The sequence below is a fragment of the Monodon monoceros genome, unplaced genomic scaffold (assembly GCF_005190385.1).
Source record: "Monodon monoceros isolate NGI ecotype Baffin Bay Population unplaced genomic scaffold, NGI_Narwhal_1 Super_Scaffold_18, whole genome shotgun sequence".
NCBI classification, from domain to species: Eukaryota; Metazoa; Chordata; class Mammalia; order Artiodactyla; family Monodontidae; genus Monodon; species Monodon monoceros.
In genome coordinates this window covers 78,576,080-78,600,865 of record NW_021703774.1, presented here as the reverse complement: position 1 = coordinate 78,600,865, position 24,786 = coordinate 78,576,080, and the positions used below count along the sequence as shown (strand labels likewise).

Below are 24,786 nucleotides of genomic sequence, written 5' to 3'. Positions count from 1 at the left end.
GAATCCCCAGACATATCAGCTAGAGGTCATCTATATGTTCCCTTTCATTCTCTGTATAAATTTTTGAAAGTTTCCCCCATGTTCCTCTGGGTGTCTTCGTCCACGTTGATTGGTGGAATTAACCTTCTCTCTGACAGCTGCATTGAGGCCTTCAGCTGTCAGTTGGAATCTCCAGCACGGGGACTCCGGGGCAGTATTATAACCCATCTTTCTCCCATCTTCATCAGCTAAGATTTCAGTAGTTTATATTACAAATAAACCATGACATGTGTGTTTCTAAACTGTTTCTGCTCTTCAAAATCACATATGGAGAGAAAAAATAGGGCTCAGGCTTTGGAATCAGCCCTCCATTTGAATCCTACCCTTCAGCACTGTGAAACTGGACAGGTTTCTTAACCTCTTGGAACCTCATTTTCTACACATGTAAAAAGGGACTGCTACCTGTCTTGCAGCTTTGTCATGAAGACTAATAATAATGTGTCTAGGAAAATGCACACATTGAACTTCACGTATGTAAATCCCTCGAACTTTGCTACTCAAAGTGGGGTCTGGGGACTAACATCGTCGGCAGCACCTGGGAAAAATCTCAGGGCCCAGTCCAGTCTGCTGAATCAGAGTCTGTGGTTTAACCATATCCCCAGGGGATTCGAGTGCTAAATTTTGAGAAACGCTTGTCTGGTAGAGTGCTTCACACATGGGTTATGTGGTGGCCTGGGCTTCCTTGGTGAATTCTGAGGCAAAGGCCACATTCAGAGCGTCAGAGCTAGAGGAGAGTGGGACGGGCTGGGCTCTGTGGGAATGTGGTAGGCGGTCAGTTAGTCATGAAGGGTGGGGCTAGCTTAGGTCTGTAGTGGAGGCACTCAGCCTGGTTTCTTGACTTTCTTCCACCAGGTTCAGCATCCGGGGAACAAGGCAGGGACATGGTGTGATCTTGCCGTGAGAGGAGGGGTGCGGGAATCTGTAGAAAGCTCTGACAGCATCATGGAGACAGTTGGCCAAGGAGTCCAGGTGGGACAGGCAGCTGAGAGGCTGGAAGGCCTGGTGAGTTGCAGAAGGTTTGAGGGCCTGGAGGACAGGATGAGGGTAAAAAAGCAGATTCAGAGGCACAAGGGAGTGGGTGGGCCAGAAAGGTAGGAGGTGAGGGTCAAAAGAGGTAACTTCTGAGTCCAGGGTCTTGGAAGTGCCTATCCGAGGGGTAGTAGGCTGGGTGAGTAGTAGCCAAAGTTTTCACCTCTCATGTCATTTTGGCCAATTTAACATCTGACTGGGTCTGGCCGAAGGGATTAGGAGACTAAGCAGTGACGTTTTAGAAGCATTAGTCCCAGGTGTTGTAGGGAAAAGGTCTTAACCTGTGACTAGGATGAATGGGAGTTGGGAGCAGGTAGGCCAGGGAGGAGCCAACATGAGGATTATTTCCTCCTTAAGAAATTCCTTCCTGGGACTTTCTGGTGGCACAGTGGTTAAGAACCCGCCTGCCAATGCAGGGGACACGGATTTGATCCCTGGTCTGGGAAGATCCCACATGCCGCAGAGCAACTAAGCCCGTGCACCACAACTACTGAGCCTGAGCTCTAGAGCCCGCGAGCCACAACTACTCAGCCCGTGTGCCACAACTGCTGAAGCCCTCGCACCTAGAGCCTGTGCTTCGCAACAAGAGAAGCCATGGCAATGAGAAGCCCGGGCACCGCAATGAAGGGTAGACCCCACTTGCTGCAGCTAGAGAAAGCCTGCACACAGCAATGAAGACCCAACGACGAAGACCCAACGCAGCCAAAAATAAATAAAAAAAAAATTTCTTCCTATCTTTTATATAACACTTATTTTGTGCCAGGCCCTGCATTTTCTATATATTAACTCATTTAGTAGGCTTCATAACCCCATGAGGTAGGTACTGTTAGGACCTCCATTTGATAGAAGAGAAAACTGAGTCACAGAGAGGTGAAGTAACTTGTTCAAAGTCACACAAGTGGTCCAGCTGCTTGGGTTCAAGCCCAGATGGCCTGGTTGCAGAGTCTGGGCTCATAACCACAATACACTATACTGCTCTCTGTCTTAGTACAGATATTCAGAGTCGAACACATGTTGGAAAACATAGAAAGGGATTGATACAGTTAGTTAAGATGTGATAACATTTGTGTCCTTGTCTTTTAAAACAGGAGGCTGGGATTCTGGCCCTTGATCTTCCACTCACTAGTTTTGTGACCTTGAACAAGTTGCTGAATAGCTCTTAGCCTCTGTAAGGTAAGGGGCTGGGCTAGCTGATCCCAAGGCCCCCTTCCATCTCCAGAATTCTTTGAGTTCATGCTGACCCCTGCTGTGGTCCAGATGGGCCGCTTGGTCCAGCCCTGGCTCCTCGCCCATCTTGCCCAGCACTCCTGTGTGCAGCCTGCGCCTTTTATCTCATCTGCCTGGCACCTCTCTGCAACGGGGCTTTGGTGCCTCTGAGGGCTCTGGGAGCTGTTTGCTGTTCTGTCACTGCGGCAGCAACTACTTCCTCCTCCTAGCCCATCCTGTGTGGTGAAACTGGCATCTTTCCTCACGGTGCTCTAGGTTACCGAGGTATCCCCACCACTAACTGCATTTGTTGATGGACCTCTGGGAAAAATCACAAAAACAGTAAAACCAATAAAGCGTTTCTAGATGGCAGACTGTTCCTTATTACTGATTTTTTTTTTTTTTTAAATAAGTTTCGTTGAGGCTATCAGCCACAAGTAAGTTGCGGTTGAGTAATCAAGTTTCAGCCCTCAGCAATGTGATTTGTGTTTTCTTCCCCATTTAGCTCTCACGTCGAACCAGTAGACAGTTATGCACCACGGTTCTCCTTTTCCTGACACCCCAAACCACAGCGAGAAGAGACACGGACACCTTTAGCTGGGTCCAAACGCTGACACCACTTTGGATTTTCCATCTTCCTGTAGAGTAGGAGAGTTGAAATTCCGACGTTGCCAATCAGTAGCCTTAATCGGCTAAGCGATGTGTTCTAGCATTTGGGGACTTTCTTCCTTTTCATTCTCTTAGCCCGAAAGGGGAGGGCGCAAGTGACGTTGGATACATTAACAGTGAAAAGGAAACATTCTGGAACCCTCCACGCTGTTGGTTATGTGTTATGAGCTCAGTCCTTACTGCATGCCGGCTGCTACCCAGCCCTCTGGCTACTTTGAGGTGCACCTGTGGATGCTGGTTTTGACCCATGTCTTGGACATGGGTCTTTTGGGGGCTCACCGAGAACACTCTGGGAGTGAATTCTCCACTGCATTTGAGGTGGCTTGCTGTCATATGCTATTCTGGGGGCAAAGGGGTGGATAGTGCTTTATAAATGCACTGCCCCTCTAGGATGTCCTCAGAACAGAATGTTAGCCGATCTGGTGTCTGTCCAGTGTGCTGCTATTGGCTTATGCTGCAGTGAGGAGTTTAAAAAAAGCAAAACCAAACCACTTTTGGCGCAGCTGTTCATTTTTTCCATTTTCTGAAGGCTGGCACATCCATATGTTTTCTTATTTATTAGAAGGCATTATAGTCCATCATCTTTGATTGGGAAATCCATACAGTATGTTCCAAGTTAAGACCATAGTACCGTGGCAGGCACTCGGTCACGTTGGTCGAAGTGAACACAGTCGCGAATAAATACATTGTGCCCAGCTATTGATATATGACGTTCCTGCTTTTCCTTGTGGCCTTATTTTTTAGTACTTCAGCAGCATTTAGAGACCCTTTACCATGTTTCTGACACTGTGAAAGATGACAAAGGAATTAGGAAATGGAGTCCAAAATGGAAACCGAACCAGTTACAACTGAACAGCAGGATGGATTGTTGGTGCTTTTTTAAACATCTAAGTGGATGCATTATGGGATAGCTCTGCGTATGGAGCTGTCAGAATTATAGGGATAGAACAGGCCGGGAGCTGCTTTATCGTGAGGCTCCGTGGAGCACGTGGGTCTGGAAGGCTGTTTGAGCCAAGGGCAGGAAAAGCGTTTCAGGTAGGAAAATGACCGGCACCGTTTCTCAGAGGCGGGCGTAAATCAGCGTGCGCAGGATGGTGTTCCATTTGGGGATTAGCTGACTTAAGCTGGAACAGTAAGAGAGACCTCAGGGAGTGTGGATATTAAACTCTGGGTCAGGGAGGTTGGAAGAACGGGATCAGAATCACCCTGAAAGTTGTCAGCAGCATTGTCGGCACCCACAGAGAAGCTAAGAACCCACATGCGTGAGGCTGGCGGGGTCTGCTGGGGCCCACAGGAAGCTAGCCCGCTAAATTAAGGTGATAAGTCAGGCCATAATCCTATTTTTGGTTGTTTGTTAAGAGGAAAATGGCTCACAAAACCATTGCTGATGTTCCCCTTAGGTAGTTTATCAGAGCATCTCTTCAAAAGACTCACCAGATAAGAGACGCATAAGTTTTAGAGGAAGGATGGGGGATTTCTTCTGTGGAAACAAGGTTTATGGAATCATGTGGTCTATTCATCAGAGTCCCACTTTAATAACAGTTTATTCCGCAAACAAGTTTTTTCCGAACATCAATATGAGTCCCAGAAAGCTTAGTGTTGAACCCGGCTTGTAAGGAACTGGGGACAGTGCTTCTGTTACCACAGCTCGGGGGTGTCACAGAGGCAGCGTGGTGGTATATACTGCCCAGTTGTACCCCCCTGTACAGGCCTAACAGGAATTATCCCACAGCAAGGTATGTTTGGTCCTACGGAAATGGCAATGGTAAAGCAAGCTCTGTGTTCTCTCCAGTGCGTTCATTGACACCATTTGGACCTCAGAGTAAAGAAGCCCATAATTAAGTTTCGATGACTCCGCTTGAAGTCTTCCCAAGCATCCCTCACTCCATGCCCTTAGAAACAACTATGTGATCTGCGTACACGTTGCCCCTCTTGTGTTTATATATTGTCTTGGAGTTCCTTCAATTTGTTTGATTCTTTGGAGCCCAGTTCAAGCCTCACTTCCTGGGAGAGGTGAGCACGCATTCTGACCCGGGGGGAGGCTGCCTGTAAAGTAAGCACACAGCTGTGTCCGTTCCTTTGTCCTGGGCTCTCGCTGGACCCATTCTTTCAGAGCCTGGCCATCGATTTATAATGCTCTGTTTACTAGGTTGAGTGTCTGTCTCACCCCAGACTGTAATCACCATGAAAGCAGGGCCAGGTCTGTTTTTGTTTACCCCAGTGTCTTAGGACTTTGAGTTATTGAATGATTAAATGATGTGTTTAGAAAACACCTATATATCTCATGTGTACATGTATAATGTATATGACATATACAACGCATGTATGAAATACATATATAAAGTCTGTATTGTGGGCCTTAAGTCATAAAGGGGACAGAGGTTATCTGTGTGTCCTCACTATCTTTCGTTTGTGTGCGTACTATCTTTTTCTGTTACTACCGTAGTATTTCCGAAGTAATGGCAGGTGCCTTCATTTCTAAGACAGGTTGGTGGGATGGGGTAGGGGAGGAGAAATGGAGTCCACACGTGAAAAGGCAGGGATGAGAAAGTCCTCATTCTTCCTCATGTGATTTTCTCCATTTTCTCCTTGGCAGCTCGTGTGGAAGACAAACGACTCATGGTTCTCACTGTTCTCTCTCTACCCCCTCCACCCGTTCCTCCCTTTGTGGGGTTGTCACAGCCTCTCCCATCCCCGACTGGCATCTGCTCCTTCCTGGGCTTCGTGTCAGTGGCTCACAGCGTGGGGAAGCGTACTTCTTCGGTTCCAGTGCAGGCTTCACGTGCCTGGTGGCTGGGTTAGTCCAAACCACAGGCTGCCTTCTTGCCATCTCTGTTCCCCTAAGTGGCCAGCTCTGGCCACGTCTGCGGGAAGGGGCAGGGGCTGCTGCCTGCAGCGTGTGCCTTGTCTCACCGTTGGCCTGGGTCGTAACTACTCCTTATTAACTACCCTGTGCCAGGCTTTAGTCTCGAGCTCCGGGCATATGAGGACATAGTCACAGACCCGACTCCTGTAGCTGCCAGTCTCTATGTGGAGGCAGGACATATACCCAGGAAAAGAGGTGGCTCGAAGAAGTGTCTAAGGGGAATCCCCTGGCGGTCCAGCTTCCACTGCAGGGGGCACAGGTGCGATCCCTGGTCGGGGAACTAAGATACTGCAGGCTGCGCAGCACAGACAAAAAAAACAAAAAAACCCAGAAGCGTCTAAGGATCGTGAGAAAAAAAAAATGCTGAAAGTTTAATGAAAAGGGAGAGCATTCTGGGCTAGTTTAGACAGAGGTGCTCTTGCAGAAAAGGTGGGACAGCTGACACAATCCTCCATACCTGTTTGTATCACTACTTGTATCCTCTCTACCTGTATATGCATTTTTTTTTTAGGCTTTAGTGCTATGTCTGGATTGGGAAACTTTTGTAAGGATCCAAAGCACCCAAGTTGTTGGCTTCTCTAGCCCCAAAGAGTGATAATAAAATGGATGTGGCAAAATTTGGGGTTTGGAATATTGAGATGATATCACTTCCTGGGGTGCTGAGAACTGGTCTCTTGGTTGATGATGCTGTGCGTTATGGTTGCTCAAACCGCATGCTTTTCACTTTCTGTGATGAGCTTATCGAAGAGCTTTTTTGAAAATTCATCAATGAGGGGCAATTTCTGATACAAATGAGATTTAAGTAACTCCTGTTAACCCACTTAGATGATGGTCCAAAGATTAGTTCTGGCTCTAAAATTCCAGTTTGCAGAAGTTCATTGAGATAGGAGTGATCCCAGCCATTGCATCCGCAAGCATGTTGCTGGGCTAGGAATGTGGTGATGAGCAGAGAGCCCTCTGCCCCGCCGTGGAGCTCGCAGTCCCGCGAGGGCGGCGGACAAGCAAATGAGCCTGGGATGGTCACGGTGTCCATGCCGAGTCGACCCTCAGTAGGCACATTCTGAACTCTGCTTGGGGCTGGAGGCTGGGGCTGGGGGCGGATCAGGAAAGGTTTCCACAAGATGGCCTTCATTAAGTCTGAGCCGTCGGTAGGCTTTGTCTGGTAGAGAAAGCACGGGTTATTTGTTTCAGGCAGAGGGAAGAGCGTGAGTAAATACACCTGTTTACAAAAGCTTGCGTGTGAAGAAAACTTTTTGGTGGCTGGAATGGAGGGTTAAGTCGTAGGGGCTTCAGAGGGAAAGGGTTGAGGCTGGAGAGAGAGTCGTAAGATTGTGAAGAGCCTGGAATGTCACCTAAAGGAGTTTAAGCCTGATGTCCTGAGTGAATGTCTATTTTTTCTGGTTCTGCCTTCCCTAAGTCCCTCATGTCATTTATTAACTTAATATTTTAAAAGATTCTCATTGTTGGAGGACTCATCTCCTCCCAGCTTTTCTTCTTCTTTTTTTTTTTTTTTTGCGGTACGCGGGCCTCTCACTGTTGTGGCCTCTCCCATTGCACAGCACAGGCTCCGGACGCGCAGGGTCAGCGGCCATGGCTCACGGGCCCAGCCGCTCCGCGGCATGTGGGATCTTCCCGGACCGGGGCACGAACCCGTGTCCCCTGCATCGGCAGGCGGACTCTCAACCACTGCACCACCAGGGAAGCCCTCTTTTTTCTTTTTCTATTGGAGTATAGTTAATTTACAGTGTTGCGTTAGTTTCTGGTGTACAGAAAAGTGATTCAGTTATACATATATAACTTTTTCACATTCTTTATTATAAGTTATTACAAAATATTGACTATAGTTCCCTGTGCTATACAGTAGGACTCGGTTGTTTATCTGTTTTATATATGGTAGTTCGTAGCTGTTAATCGCAGACTCCTAAGTTATCCCTCCCCCCACTTTTCTATGAGGCTGCCACGCTGTTCCATCGTCCTTAACTCTGACACTTGGCTAGGTGTTGGCTCATCGACTCACCTGATGATGTGGTTCTGCACCCAGTAGGTGTGCTATAAAGAGCTGCTGAGTGAAGGAATGAAATATTGGATCAATGGAGTCAAGGGTCTGTTCCTTAAAGGGCATGTGAACTCAGAGTCTTTTTTTGTTCAAGTCTAACTACCAAACTGTCCTCCTCACTGGGCCTCACTGGGGAAGCTGGCATAGACCTCTGTACCACCCATGACATCTGGCAGTGTGTCTGTAAATATCAAGGGCAGGCTTAAGGCCTTGTTGGGGAGAAAGGATGGACAAGGCAAAGGAAGAGCAGAAAATGGGCATAGAAAACAGTAAAATTGGGGGAAAGAGGACAAAGTTCCTCAAGGGAAGGAGTCGGGGAGAATTTTACTAACAGCTCAGGTGCGTTCATGCCCAGATGCAAGTTTAAACTCATGTGAAGCTCCCATTCTCCTTAACCTAGACTGAAAGGAGGACCAGGTGTTCACACAGAACTTGGCAGACTCTGCTGGCCTGTTCAAACATGGGGAGGATTGAAAATGGCTGAGTAGTGAGGGGTGCTAGGCAGTGCTGGGGCCTCTAGCAGCTGTTAATTTTATAGAACACTCTAAAATAATCCTTGTGGCTAGATCTTGCCTCAGCTTTTTCTGTCTCTGATCCTTGGACAGAGAATTGTTTGAATCATTTCATGTTTTGTTGAGTTATTTTGGTTACCCACTGGTACAGATTGGCTCGAAGTGGCTTTTGCGTCTTTGTGTTGTTCTTTGGTCACCTAACTTCTCGGAACCTCAGTTTCCTTATTTAATCCTCTCAAGGTTGAGTATTAAATCATGTGAACAGGACTTAAAAGCTCTAAAGCCATGCTATAAATGTAAGGTGGGTTTTGTCAGTTACTGAGTCCTTGAGGGCGAAGCTTTCTGCTCCGTACTTGGCTTATGTATCAGTGTTCCATCAGAGGAGCAGAGCCACTGTGAATATTATGGAATAAGCCATTTAGTAGAGGAATTAGACTACACAATTTTGGGAGGAGCTGGGGAAATGAAGGTCTGAAAAGGGATCAAGGAAAAGCCACTAGTCATCCCCCCGAAGCACTAGTGGGGGTGGACAGGCTGTTTCCGGCAGAGGAATCGGGAAGCCAGGCAGAGTGGGACTGCGAGTGGGGCACACGGGACTTGGGGGGGGTCTGGTATAAGAGTCTGTGTAAGGGTAGTTGCCTATTTATAGCTACCACCTATGAGTTTTCAATCAAGCATCTGGTGGTCTTGGAGCCAAGTTGGTCAGTAAAGATAGCATTTGGGAAGAAACCCAGAGCAGAAAGAAGAGCTAGAGCAAACTGGAGCCCACCAACACCTGTGCATCTGTCTCTTGCTGCCTTGAACCCTGACGACCACCAGAGCATAATGGCTGTTGCTTCCTTTGCACCTCCCAAATCTCACACACACTTAACGTCTCTTTTGTCCAACTCTAACCCAGAACTGCACAGGGAGAAGGTTTCCAGGAAGTGTAGTTCCAACTTAGCCATGTTGACTCAATACAAACCTGCACAATTTCATAATGTGGAATTAAGGATTTGGCATGACTGGCCTCCTGGGATCTCTCAAAGGCCATGGAACTGGAGCGACATCCTGGTTAGGTGATCTAGTGCTTCAGTGGTAAGAAGTTCACTTAGTTAATGATCCAGTCTTTAAGAAGTGACTTGCAGCTGTGTTCCTCAGTTGCATCTCCTGTCTTCCTTGCCTTTCCTGTCTGTAGTGCCAGAGGGCATGGTTATCTCAGCAGCAAAAGCTAAGGAAAGTTGCATTGACTGAAGAGCCTGTCAGTTCCCATGGAGCGCGAAGCCTTCTATCACCAAGGTCCTGTTTGACCTGGGGAAACAGGTGCTTACTCTCCCTCCTCTCCTGGTATGAAGGCTAAAAGAAGATTTGCAGATATGAATGACTGCAGACCAGAGCCAGAAACTGTCGTGTAAATGTTAAGTGAGAGCAAGGTTTAGATCTCTGTACCTCCCTTCTTCACCCCCATGGTCTGTTAGTCATATTGTCCCTTCCTTGTGTTTCTGCAGCCAGCTTAGGTCAGCAAGGACTCAGGAAGTGCCTTCTATGGTCATCTTAGCTCCTGAGAAAATAACACACTTTGTGAGATTTAATGGCCACACCTGGACCATGTCATCACTCTGAATTCTTTCACCTTTTTTTTTAGTTTTTTAATTTTTTTATATTTTAATTTTTATTATTATTTTTAAAATATTTATTTATATTTTAAATTTTTTTACTTTAAAAAATTTTTTTTATTTTTTTAAATTTTTAAATTTTTAATTTTTTTTAACTTTTTTTACTTTTTTATTTTTTTAATTTTTTAAAAATTCTTAAAAATTAAAAAAATTTTTTATCACCTTTTGATTGTCAACTCTGATATTTCCCTGTGTGACCACAAGTGCTTTGCCTTCCTCCTTTCAGATTCCCTTGTATGTGTTGAACCTATTCTTCATCCTCACTGTGATCCCCCTGACCTTTTTTCCAAAGCCACTTTCACTTCCTGGGCTCTCATCCTGGTGGTCAGCATGCCAGCAGTGAGCTTGTTAACATCCTAAGGACCCTCTGCCGCATTTCTTTGCCAGTCCTCATATTGTAGTTGAGTAACCCACACCAACCGTAGTCTCTAAGTCTGAGCTTTATCATCTTGCTGGGGAAAATCCTACAACCTGCCCACCTGAGTTTCCTACCGGTTAGGGTGTCTTTACTGCCTCAGTGAACCTTGTGTTAGTTTTGTGATGGTTTTCCACTATATTCCTTCTAATTCTTATTCTAAACCTTGTCCACAATCTCCAGGATCTAAACCCCTCTCTGCTACTTCACTGAGACACTGGAGACCAACCTAAGGTTCCTCAAGCTTTTTGCCTCAAAACCTTGCTATATTTTTACCCATCCTTTAAACCTAAATTCTGAAAAAGGTAAGGGCTCCACCTTTGGCTCTTTTTTCCTTTGCATGTATACACTCTGTCCCTATGTGATCCCATGCCACTTGTGGCTTTGAATACCATTTATGTGCTGATGACTCCCCAATGAATGTCTCTGCTTGGACCTCCCCCCGAGCGCCAGACACATAAATTTACTGCCTACTCCACTGTACCCCCACTCGCATGCCCAGCAGGCATCTCAGACTTCAAAGGGCTGGAAGAAAACTCTAGCCTTGCCTGATACAAATTCCTTCCTGTCAGTTACGTTCCCCTCTCAGTTAGTGGCTTCACTATGCACCCAGGTGCTCAAGCCAGAGCCTGTATCATACCAGTTCCTGTGTTCCTCACTTTCCACATTCAAAATGGCAGTGTGTCTTTTCATTTTATATCCAAAATATATCCTGGATCTGACTACTCCTGAGAATCACCACCACTACAAGCTGAGGCCAAACGTCCGTCATCTTTTGCTTGGTCTGCCGTAACTTCTTCCATTCTGGTGTCCTTGCTTCCAAATTGGTCCCACAGTAATCCGTCTTCCACACAGCAACCAGAGGGCTTTCTACAATAAAGCAGGCTCTATCATTCCCTAATTTTATGTGCTTCCTATTTCAACCAGAGTCCAAGGCCTCTGCGCCCTCGTTCATTATAATCCAGTCACACTGATCTCTTCTTCTATCCCTTGAACACCAGGCTTGCTCCATCTTAGTGCTTTTATATTTGCGGGTCTCTCTGCCTGAAGCAGTCTTACCCCAGAGTTCTACCCCTGCCTCCTTCTCATTCTGGTCTGAACTCATAGGTGACCTGCTCAGAGGGGTCTTTCCTGACCACGCTGGCTAAAAGCAGCCCTCCCCCATCCCCAGTCACCAGCACGTTGGCCTATTTTATCTTGATAGCATTTATCAGCGCTCTGGGCTTGTTTCCCCACTCTCCCCTTAACTGGAACACAAGCTTCTTTTGAGCAGGGACTCTTGGCCGAATGTCCGCAGTGCCTAGAAGGTGCTGAGAGGAACCAACTGGCTGACTTTCCAGGATAAACTGCCCACTTGTGCCCTTCATCTCCTCTTGCCTGCTTTGGGGTCTTTTCATGGTTGTACGCTCTCTTACTTACATCTTGATTATTCCTTTCTCCTGGCTGTTACACTCCAAGTCCCATACCACATTACTGCAAATGCGCTTCTGTGGAGGTTACCAGTGGTTGCGTGGTCATCAGTGCAGAAGTCTTTTCACAGCACCTGTCTGCCTCGACTGTTCTGCAGGTTTGACATGGTTGCTCATTTTTTCCAAACTGAAGCATAATAGCATTCTACTCTAGATATTGTGCAGGGTGCAGGTAGTATAGGAACCAGGGCTTGCCTCAGGAGCTTGCAGCCTCCCAGGAGCAAGTAAATGGGTATGTCCTTAAGTAAAACAGTAGGTATCACTCCAGCCTTTCCTTCTTGGAATTCTTGCATTCCAAGACATAAGCCGTTTCTGGTTTTCTTCCTAACTGGCTACTATTCCTTTTTGCCTTTTTTCTTCTGCTTGTGTCTTAAATAATAGGAGCTCACTGTGATTTTGTCCCTTTCCCTCTTCTCTGTACTCTGTCCCCTGGTGACCCCACGGACCTCCACATCTCCCATATCTTCACCAGATCTCCTCTCCAAGCATGTGACTCCACATTTATCTGGGGCTCAGATAGCTTTGGACTGGGGGGTTTCCATACCTGGCGGACCTTTCAGCTTGTCTGAATCTCACTGACTACTTTTCTCCTCTGTGTTTCCTTGGCAGCGCTCAGCTTCCCTTGGCATGTCTCTCATCTCGGGTCTATCAATGGATTCTTCTTCCAGCATGGCTCTTAGAGCTGCTGCCTTTCCGTTCCTGCCCTTGCTCTTTTTTTTCTTTTTTTTTTTTGCCGTACGTGGGCCTCTCACTGTTGTGGCCTCTCCCGTTGCAGAGCACAGGCGCCGGACGCGCAGGCTCAGCGGCCGTGGCTCACGGGCCCAGCCGCTCCGAGGCATGTGGGATCTTCCCGGACCGGGACACGAACCCAAGTCCCCTGCATCGGCAGGCGGACTCTCAACCACTGCGCCACCAGGGACTCCCTGCCCTTGCTCGTCTTTTGATTCTTGTACCAACCTTTCCCCCAACCCCCGGCCCCATCATCTCATAGAGGGCTCCTGACTGACCATGCGTGTGTGTGTCCACTCCAGCCTGCTCTAAACTGCACTGCTCCGCTCGCCCTACTCTTCACCACTCCCCACATGTCCCCGCCTAGGCCTTTGCTTATGCTCCTCCCTTTAACTCTGATCATCTTCCTCGCGGTGTCCCCTGCCCAACCCCTACTCCCCAGCCATTTTTCAAAGGCCCAATTTAAATGTTGACACTGCATGAAGCTTTTCACTAATCCCTTTGGAGGGACGCACCCTCACTTTCTGAGGAACCCCACAGCACTTGCTAGTACCTCTTTTTGGCTACTATATCTTTCCTCCTGTTAGAGTTTTCACGTGCCCCTTATGACTCAACATGCCATAAGTCCCTTAAAAGAAGGTCCAAGGCTGATTTACCTTCCTCTCTCACATATCATCCAGCACGAGGGTTTCTTACTCAGTAGTTGTTTGTTAAATGAGTCATACTGCATTTGTCTAGTTTATCTCTCTGAGGTCTTAGCTGAACCTTTTTTTAAAAAATGATTCTAAGGCCCGCTCTAGTAGAACCTTATTGGCGTTTGGATGGGATTTTGAAGTACTGCCATATGTGACTTCATTACACATTCTCCGCTGGCTGTAACTTGTTTAATGTGTACATTGCTGCATTTTCATCACTTAGGGACTGTCTAGATGAAAGCCGGCATGATCCCTTCCTGCCAGACCTCTCAGTGGCAGTCCAGCAGAGACAAAGGTTTTGCATTCGTTAAGTCAGATACTGCAATAAAGGCTCTGTGAGAGTTTACAGGTTTAACCTTCTTGTGTATTCACTTCTAAATCACGTGTGGACTGGGAACTTGGTATAGAAATCCATAGGCCCCTGGTCTCTCTTAAAGGCCTTGTAAGGACTGGAGAAGGGGGATTTAGCTGTCATTTTACAAGGCAGAGTGAAATACCACAAGCTCTTCGGTTTCGGTATTTCCGTTCTACCTGTTCTACTGGATTCGGTAACTTACAATACTTATCTTACAAATGGCTCCGTTTGTAAAATCAGATTGTTTGCTTCTAGGCAGCTCGGTGAGGTGATAAAATTTGAGCAATAATAGGCACAATTGCAAAAATCCTTTGCAGATCTGCTGTACTCTACAGGCCTTGATTTAGAATAATATTGATGATAACCCAGGAAATAAAATCTATTTCCCATGGATATCATAAGGGGGTGGAAGAGGGTGGATAAATACAGTTTCATCTTCATTAGCTCGTCTCTCTTAATGATTCCTCATGGTTGCCAATAGTGCTTGTTGAAATAAACATTGCAGGAATAATTGCACTGAAAAACTTGCCCGACTTTTCTTGCCTATCTCCATCCATTCTACATGATGGAAGAAAGTTGAAGACATTTAATTATTTTCTGGAGTACTTCAGAGGTAGGCAAATAGGAATCTGGAAACAATTACCTCTTGCATGTTAATTAACTGCACCGCTGAAAAGTCAGAGAGGTGGGCTTCCAAAAGTCCTTCCCATATGTTTTTAGAATGAAGTTCTCTTCACCTTTTTTGAACATGAAAGTGTGAGATGTAGAGTTAGTATCACTTAAAATAATGAAGGCAGTCTATCAGAAAAAATTTTTTGAAGAAACTGGAAGTTATTTTTAACAATCCCGTTTCTCTAAAAACGGGATTTCTCTCCTCTAGTTCATGCCAAGAATATGTATTTCTTCCCTTAGTAACTCATTTTGGTTACTTTGTTACCTATCTGGTTCACATTGTCCGTGGAGAATTGGAAGTATTTTATAGGGAATTTCAAGCCGTTGCTTCTTCCTACTCAGAGCAAAGACAAGATCAACAGAACATGGTAGTATCAACAATGCAGTTGAAGACAAAACCAGCCCAGCCCATCTTTGCCTTGACAGTGCAGTGCATGGGCCAGATAAACCTGGGTTGAGTCCCTCACTTCATAGCTGTTATGACCTTCAGCAAGTTGTTTAACTTCTCTGAGTCTCAGTTTCCTTGGTTCTGTGATAGGGGTGGTCTGGCATATAAGAGAGATGCAGTATGTTATTATTCCTCCTCTTACTCTATCCTAGCGTTGTGGAGAGAAATTTGATGATGAATCAAAGTGAACACATTACAAAGTAAATACTTGAGAAAAGCTTATATGATTTTAGCTGAAATTACAGGTTCTTTGATTAATCAAGTATTTTTTATTATCCCCCTCTCATTAGTTTGTTATCCACTCTTTCATTTTTATGGTTATTCTAGAAGCTTAGAACATACATTGTCGACTTATTAGTGTCTACTGATGATCCTTTTATCAAATGCAAGACCTTAGAAAACATTTAGGCTCCACTTATTTCACTCTTTCCCTTGCTTTTTGTGCTGTTGTTGTCATATGTTTTAATTATGCATATGTTTTCAATTCCAGAAGACATTACTAATATTGTATTACATAGTCACCATTCAGTAGATTTACCCACACAGTTACCCTTTCTGTTGCTCTTTATGCCTCCCTACATTTCCATGATTCCATCTGGGGTCATCTTCCTCCTATTTGAAGAACTCCCTTTAGTATATCATTTTGGTATTTCGTTAGCATTTCTTTTTATTAATTCTCTTTCCCTGGTTGAGAGTTGATTGAAAGCATATTGATTTTGCCTTCCTTTGTTAACGATATCTTTTCTGTGTAGAATTCTCTGTTGGTAGTTACTTTCTTTCATCGCTTTAAAGATGTCATTCCAGGGACTTCCCTGGTGGTGCAGTGGTTAAGACTCCCCGCTCCCAGTGCAGGGGGCCCGGGTTTGATCCCTGGTCAGGGAACTAGATCCCACGTGCATGCCGCAACTAAGAGTTTGCATGCCACAACTAAGAAGCCCGCATGCCTCAACTGAGGAGCCCACCTGCTGCAACTAAGACCCAGCACAACCGAGTAAATAAATAAATTAAATAAATATTTTTTAAAAAAGATGTCATTCCATTGTCTTATGAACAGTGTTTCTATTGAAATTCAGGTATCGTTGAATTGTTGCTCCCTTCCGTGCCTTTCAGCAGTTTCACAATGATGCACCTAGGTGTGGTTTTCTTTGTGTTTGTGCTGCTTTAGATATATAGTACTTCTTGAATCTGTGGCATGATGTCTTTTGTTGGTTTAAGAAATACCTTAACCATTATATCTTCAGAAATTAATTCTAATTCTATCATATTCCTTCTCATCCTGGGACTCTGTTACACACGTTTGACCTTTTTACTGTCTCTCATGTGTCTCTTAGACTCTTTTCTGCATTTTTCATCTTTTTTACACCCTGTGCTTCAGTTTGGATATCTTATACTGACTAATGTTGCATCTAATCTGATATCAAACCCATTTATTGAGTTCTTAATTTTAGATTTTTTTTTAGTTCTAGGATTTTAATCTGATTATTTTAATAAAGTTAAGAAGTGAAATCCTGTTGTCTATTTCTTTAATAAATTAATCATAGTTATTTTAAAGTCCACGTCTGATAACACCAATATCTGGATCCCTGTGCATCTGTTTCTATTGTCTGGTTTGTTGTCTTTTGTTTTCAGTCATTTGGTGCTGTTGTACGGAATGTCTGGTAGGTTTTGATTGAATATTGAAAAATTGTAGAGGCTCTGTGTGATGTTATCTTCTTCACAAGGAGATTTACGTTTTAGTTTTTTATTTTTCTTTCTAGCAGGCTAATACAGTAAGAGAAGCTCACTGTAATCCAGTGAGGAATTGAGATGTTTTGAGACAAGATTTCAGTATTCTTGAGAGCTGGTTGTTTCTTCAGCTTTGCTCTTACTCCAAAGGCATAGCCCTTTCCAGGGCTGTAATTCAGTCTGGGGTGTTTACTATAGTCCGCCGTCTTTAGTAAACTCGGAATTCCAATTTTTGTTTCCCCAGTACTGTGAGATGGTCGAAAAATTTGCTTAACCTCCTAGCCTCTTAATATTTATTTTCTGTTTAACTTCTCGGACACTTACCAATCTTCCCCCACCAACTCCCCCCACCTCAGACTATGACTTTCTTTTTGTGTTTGTTTGCTTGTTTTAGACTATGACTTTCTTAATGGCCCTGAACTTCAGTTGCTGTCTTCTTGGCCCCATGAGGCATTGGCAGTTCTGAACTACTACCTTTTACTGCACAACTTAAAATTGGCAAATATTTGAAGAGAAAAAGCAGTGCATGTTGTCAGGCCCACCTTGGGGTGTTTCTGTGATCTTGGCCCCTTAGTCCTGGATACCTGGATTGATCACCAGTGCATTCAATGATCTGTTTCTTGTGTTTTGTCCATCTTTTGTAGTTGGTCTGGGGTGGGGGCAGGGAGCAGGGAGTTGATCTGATACAAGCTAGTCCATCATAGCAGAAAGTGTCTCGTCTCCATTATTAGTCTTTTGAAATTTATACCCCACTTATCTCCCCTTCTCCCAAAAAACATATTTGAGGCAATTTACAGTGAAATACACACATACATGCAATAAACCTTAAACTAAGGGTAAAGAAATCAAAAGTACAAGGGTGGCAGAGAGGCACAGGAAGGTGTAGAGGTAGAGGAGAGAGATAATTATTAGAAATTTAGATTGTGAATGGTTTCCATATTTCACCATCATATTTCGTACTAGACTTCCTTGAAGCTAAGGTACAAAAGGACACATGAATTGTATATATGTTGGGGAAAACAGGACTTGGAAGTTGGAATATGGGTAAAAGAGATGATGAAGCAGTAACAATTGTATTCAGGGTTGTTTGTGTGTTCTTTGCTTTATTTTGTTTTGGTAGGTTTTAGGCAGAAATTTTAAAAACAGGAATTAGGAAGCAGTGCAGGGTTCTGAGACCTATCTAAGAGGGTCTGGGCATCACCAGGGCATGGTGATGTGGTGCTGGGCCACTTAGTAATTGGGATTATGAAAGAGAGGTTTAACATCAGAGCCTTAATATACTGCACAAAATGTGCTCTTAAGGTACCCTAATTTGTGTTGAGTATCAAAGGTACTTGGGTTGTGGTTACTGACCTGAGTGGCGAGAGACGCCTACATAGTTCTTGTTTGCTGGGGAAAGAACACACAATGGTCCATCAACTGGTATTTTTTTTCTGGTACTAAATTTTAAGAGACTTTTATCATATGGATTCTTGCGTCATTGAACAACACAATAGTGGCCTCAATAGTCCTTTTAAAACTAATGAAGAAATGCTTTTCATATAATGGTTTCTTATATTGACCCCCGAAAACAAATGTAAATTGTTTCTTAGTAAAGACATTTTTATAGAAAGCTAACCTAACACAGTTCAGGTGCCAAAGTGTTCGGGACTCTTCATTTGAAATACTGGTAGAATTTGGAAAACCAGAGGACAATTTTGTTTTTTCCCCTTGGTCAACTGTTACAAGAGGTTTCAACTAAAATTGGCAATGTGTGGCTTTGCAGATTTTCTTTTCGATTTGGAAAGAGCCATATGCTCTATGTTTTACAAGTTGTGTTTATTTTTTAAATATTATTAGCTGTTATTTAACAATATTAAAGGAAATATGTGCTAAACAGCAGACTGCTGGTAGCAAATTGAAATTCTGTTAACTAAACTTCAAAATCTTGCTTTGCACAGATGAGGGGACATCCCAGTTCTGCATGTACGACGCTGCTCGGGTTTATATATTTTTTAGATTAGAATTTGATCTTTCAAGCATCTGTTCCTATCTGCTTGGCTTTTTCCAGCGGCACTGTAACATAGCCTGAGTCGAAGGTACTTCTGCAGGTTGAGTTGAGGCAGGAGTGCCTAAGTGACCCCAGGGGAGATGGGGAAGCCTTCCCACAGGAGGTGGTGCTGGAGCTGCTTCTTGCAAGAGACTGAGAGATTGCTGGGAGGGCATTCCAGATGAAGGAGGCACAGAAGCACAGGCTGTGAGGCCCAAGAGAGCATGGCATTTCCAGAGACTGAAGGGCCATTTGTTTTGTTGAAGTCTAAGGACTAAGGGCTGGGAGAATGGTAGCTGATGAAGCTGGAATGGTAGCCATGGACCAGACTATGAAGGATCTTGTGTGTCTTCTATTTGTTCATTTATTTAGCAAGTATTTATTGAACAACTACTATGTACCAGGCCCAGTTCTAGGCAGGCACTGGCATTCCGCAGTGAACAAAACAGATAAAAATCACTGCTCATTTAGACCTTGCATCCTGGTGGGAGAAGGCAGATAATAAATAATAGTAAAACTATATGGATACACATAAAGAATATTAGTGGTAAGTGATAAGAAGAAAATTTGGCAAGAATGAGGGTGGGTGTGTACAATTTTAAGTGGTCAAGAAAGGCCTCACTAATAAGACGACACTAGAATGAAATGTGAAGCTGGTGATGGAGTGGGGTTTACGTCTGAGAGTGCTCCGGACCGAGAAAATGTGCAGAAGCCCTAGGTTGGAATAGGTCTGTCTGCTCGAGAGTCTTAGGAGGAAAGCATGGCTGGAGTGCAGTGGAGGGAGGAGCTTGGAGAAGAAAAGAGGGCCAGGTCCTGTGAGGTCTTGGTGGCCTCTGTGAGGACTTGGCTTTTATCTGAGTGACATGGGGAGTGATGGGAAAGTTTTGAGCAGAGTAAGGATGTAATACACTTAAGTTTTTAAAAGATGGCTTGGCTGTGTTGAGAGTGGAGGGCAAGAGCAGAGGGAAGGCAGGCAGCCAGTTGGGAGGCTGTTGCAATAATTCAGGTGAGATGGAAGGTGGCATGAACCAGGGGCATCGCAGTGGGGGGTCTGGAAGATCGAGTGTATCCTGTAGGTGATGAGGAACCATGAGATACTTCTGACCAGTGAAGTGACATATGATTTGTGCGTTAAAAAGATGATTTGGGTGACTCTGTGGAAGCAGGACTGGAGAGCTGACACAAGCAGCTGGCTCAGTTTGCTGAGCTCCACTCACTAAGAATAAAGACAGACACCTTACAAGGAAGGTAGCCTCATGCCGAAGGGCCCCGTTGAGCCGGTTGTTAACCCTGCTGAACTTCTTGACAAGGGCTAGAAATTGCAAAGGTTTACATGTTAGGAAATTCCTTTGTAAACCTGTCAAGGAAGCAAAGTGAAGATTGTGATCAGGTTTATTCTAGAGGCGGCCTGCAAAGCAGGTAACCGCAGACCCTTACTGCGTGCAGGGCACTGTTGTGAGTGCTCTGTGGCTCAATTAATCCTTACACAGCCCTAAGGGTGTGTCTCCATTTCACAGATGGAAACTGGGCTCAAGGAGGATAAGCGTTAGGCTGTGCTCCCTCTTACGGGTCTCCACCATGAAGCTTCCTTCTTCTTCTTTTTTTTTTTTAAAAAATATTTATTTATTTATTTATTAGGTTGCACCAGGTCTTAGTTGCAGCACACGGGCTCCTTAGTTGTGTCATGTGAACTCTTAGTTGCAGCATGCATGTGGGATCTAGTTCCCTGGCCAGGGATCGAACCCTGGCCCCCTGCATTGGGAGCGTGGAGTCTTATCCACTGCACCACCAGGGAAGTCCTGAAGCTTCCTTCTGAAGTGTCTCTCTGGGAGAGTCAGAATTATCCAGTCATCTCTGAAATTAAATGTAAAAAGGATGGCCTGTTTCCTTTGTGAAATGTGGTGATGATGACCTCACTGCTTGCTGGGTATTATTTCAGTGCCCTGAGTTTCCAGTGACAGAAATTAGCCTAAGGAATATAAGTGGGTGTGAGTGGAATTGCAAGGAATTGAAATGTCCAGGGGAAGACGTGTGCGTGTATGTGTGTGTGTGTGTATGTGTGTGTGCGCGCGCACGTGTGCATATGTGTGTGTATGTGTGTGTGCATGTGGAATGATTTAGAAGGTATAGCAGACCTAGTGGCTCAGATGATGCCATCTAGTCACGAGGGCACATTCTCTGTGCCTCTTTGGTCCCACTGTTGACCTGGGTCTCTTCTGCTGTAGATGGCTTCCTCGCCTGGTCAGGAGGGCTGCCCACATGCAGCTTCAGAGCAAAGCAGCTCTGTAGTACCCTGATTCCAAAGGAGGTGAAAGTGTCTTCCTGAGCAGCTTCAGCAAAAATGAGCAAGGAGGACTCTGACCTTGTTTCAGCCCCAGTGTGCATTCCTGGGACTGGGAGTGCAGGGCATTCCTTAGATCATAGACATATCATCCCAATCTCTGCCTTGATATTCACATGGCACTCTCCCTGAGTGCTTGTCTCTGTCCAAATTTCCCCCCTTTTAAGGATACTGGTCGTTGGATTAGGGGCCCACCCTACTCCAGTATGCCCTCCTTACGGTTTAGCTAATTACATCTGCAACAACCCTATTCCCAAATAAGATCACATTCTGAGGTGCTGGGGGCTAGGACTTCAGCATATGAATGTGGGTGGTGGTGGTAGGGAGACACAATTCAACCCATAACAAATGACAGAAACACAGAACTGAAAATAAATAATAGAAGTTCCATATTATCGAGCTCTTACTACATGGCAGAGTCTCAGCTAGCCATTTTATTTCATCAGCTCAGTGAATCCTTCTTTCCTCATTTTACAGTGGAGGAAGCCAAAGCTAAGAGAGGTCTCTCAGTTTAAACTTGTCTCCTTGATTTCAGAGCCCATGCTTTCTCCTGTATCTCTTAATGCTATACCTATTCATAGAACATCAGGAAAGAGCCGTGCAAGTTCACTTGGTCTGAATTGAAATGCTAACACAGGTAATAAACGCACTGCAAAAAAATGTGCTGAAGTTCATTGCAAAGAAGCAATCTCTCTCTCTTTTTTTTTTACATCTTTATTGGAGTATAATTGCTTTACAATGGAGTGTTAGTTTCTGCTTCATAACAAAGTGAATCAGTTATACATATACATATGTTCCCATATCTCTTCCCTCTTGCGTCTCCTTCTCTCCCACCCTCCCTATCCCACCCCCAAAGAAGCGATCTTAAAGGACACATAGGTGACGGTCCCTAAGGGCCGTCCCAGAGGCCTGTGAGGTCTGCACTTGGGGCAGGGAATGCCGGTGAACTCTTGGCTTTGTCCACCAGGCCTCTCATCCCCAGTAAGCTGCTGCATTCCTACCAACGCCCAGCAACCAGCCAGAGCAGGCACTGTCTCCCTTTGTGCTTCCCTATCCTCTTTCTGAATTTAGATCAGGGTGAAGAGTAGAGAGAAGGAAATGAGCCAGAAGATAGAAAATTAATACTTGGTAGAGTCGTCATATTTTAAAATTAATTTATAGGCAATGTCAGATAACCAGAGTTAAATCATTTTATCAGCAGGCTGCTCTAGGATTTAAAAATTGGCAGCCATCATTGTAAATCAGGTCTCAGGAGCCCCCAGGGGGTGGTCTCTAGGGAAGAATGTTGACATTGGGTGGGAAGAACTGTAAATACTTGATTAGCTGTGTCCTTTTCTTTCACACAAAACCTAAAGTATTTCTGCCTCATGTTGAGTGATCACAGTAGGTTAAATAGTAACAGGAGGGAGAAAGCTATTCAAGTTCATGGTTAGCCTACTTTTAGTGCTTCTCTTCCTCCCTGGATATCCTAGGAGACTGTTGCATGAGAGGTACTCACCGCAGGGGGGGTATTCCTGGCTTGGGGTCCTTGGGGTGGGCTCAGCCTTCTTCTGCACAGACACTGGCAGCACGCCGGTCAGTGTCACATTTCCCCAGCTGGTCGATGTCACGTTTCCACCATGTGCCTGGGAGCTGGAGCGCCCACAGTTTTACCACATTTATACTGGGAAGACCTTATTGGATTCAAGCCCTGCCTTTCACCTCTTGTTGTTGCAGCTCTTTGTCGAGGGCGTGTGGTGAGGGTCCCCGCGGGGAGTCTGGTGCGGGTGGTGGGCACTGAACTGGTCATCCCCTGCAACGTCAGCGACTACGACGGCCCCAGCGAGCAGAACTTTGACTGGAGCTTCTTGGCCTCGGGCAGCAGCTTCGTGGAGCTCGCCAGCACTTGGGAGGTGGGCTTCCCCGCCCAGCTGTACCGTGAGCGCCTGCAGAGGGGTGACATCGTGCTGCGGCGGACGGCCAACGACGCCGTGGAACTGCACATAAAGAACGTCCAGCCCTCAGACCAAGGCCACTACAAGTGTTCCACCCCCAGCACGGATGCCACCGTCCAGGGCAACTATGAGGATACAGTGCAAGTTAAAGGTACATCCTCACGGGGGGTGTTGCTGCGCTGGGGGACCGGACTTTCCTTTGCCACTCAGCTGTGCGGGACTGTGCCAGAAACTTAAGTCCTCTGGGTCTCTGCTCCCACCTCTGTCCGATGGAGGAATAATGTCTTACCTGATTAAAGGCAGAGGATGGGCCAGGTGGCCTCTGAGGGCCCTTTCTCTTCACTCCGTTATGATTGTGAGCCCTCCCGTGGCTGGTGAGTTGAGGCAGAGTGGTATGTGATGGCGACTCCAGCTGTGAGCCAGCTTGCCTGCGCTCAGTAAGTCCCATGGCTCGCTGTCCCACTTGTCAGCTCTGTGGCCGTGGGCATGTCCCATGCCTCAGCTTCCTCCTCTGGAAAACCTTCCGTAAAGGTCAAGGTGAGTTAGGACATGTAAAGCCTCAGAGCAATGCCATAGTAAACAGGTTAGGGACGAGAAGGTGACGGTCATGATGACACTGATGTTCAGGTTCATGGGACTAACAGATACTTAAAAGCTCATGTCTTTCTTTGTACCCTTCATGATTTAGAAGTTGTAGGGGTCATATGTGGAGAAAGAATGATGTGGTCACTGCAACCTTATTGGCCTGGCTGTGCAAGTAATCACACCTTATGTATCTGGAATGATTGGGTTTGTTTGTTTTTTCATTTTCCAAGTTCTGTTTGATTAACTCACACATTCAATTCTCAACCCAATGAAGAAGAGAGGGCAGGGTATTTCCCTAATTTACACATGAGGAAATGGAAGAGCATAGGTTAATGACTTGCCTAAAATCACACAGCTAATTAGTAAATGGGCAAGAGCAAACAATTTTAATTTGGGGCTAAAATAGAAACATTATTAGTGTTGTTATTATTATGACTTAAGTATGCATTTATGTGTATCCTGCCTTGTTCCAAAAAGAATTATATCAGAGTAGTAGTGTAATTAATCATCAGGAAAGTAGAAGATGTACACGATGATATATAAAGAAGGAGTTGATTCAGGCATTCATTCCTTCTGTAATGATTTATGGACTGCTACCATATTGTCCAGATACTGTTCCCCCATTAGACTCATGAGGGAATAAAACAGCCATGCCCATTATGCAGGTATTAAAATGTCCAATCTACCTCTTCCATAACCTCTTCTCATTCCTCTACAAAATCCAAATATGTTTTTGAGAAAAAAGTCCCATAAGACATTCTTGCGTTGGAGTTAAATAATGCATTGCTTTTGTAGTCATCACACACACGGTACACCTCCACTAGGTCAGATGCACCCTCGTCTCCATGTGTAATTCTCATCTTGAGGAGTTGGAGGCAGCAGGGGGGAACCTACCCCTCCGCCCCCACTGCCCAGTATCTTTCTGTTTGTTCTCCAGTCTTTGAAAGGCAGGAGTAAGAAGAGGCTTTCCTGGGGTCAGGAAAGCAGATGGATGGCCAAGTGCCTCTCGTGGCTGCCATGCGTGGTCTAGTGTCTCTCTGGCCTTCAGCTTCATGGGTCTTCAAACTATATATCCATGGCCTCAGGGATAACTGGTCTTGGGAACTGAGTCATGTTAGCTGGACTCACAGACTGATGTGTATAATAGAAGGTCATTATATTCATTTGCAATAGAGATAGGTCTTTGTGATGTGTCTTTCTAAACATGTAGCAGGTTTTTTTCTGTTATTTAGAGTAGTCCCTTCTCAAGGACACTGAATTCGTTTCTGAGTGTGGGATGTCAGGAAAACCCAAGGAGATGATGCCCAGTGGTGTTTGGGGATTCTCTCAGCCAGCCCGTAGGCAAGCCTGAGAGGTT

General features: G+C 45.3%; 1 protein-coding gene across 1 annotated transcript in view; it reads left to right on the top strand.

The window, feature by feature from the left end:
* Positions 1 to 24,786, top strand: part of PTGFRN (prostaglandin F2 receptor inhibitor) — an 85,447-nt gene that overhangs the window by 7,381 nt on the left and 53,280 nt on the right. The window contains exon 2 of the mRNA XM_029231072.1: positions 22,627 to 22,995. Coding sequence (XP_029086905.1) covers positions 22,627 to 22,995 — 369 coding nt within the window. The remainder of the gene's footprint in view (positions 1 to 22,626; positions 22,996 to 24,786) is intronic.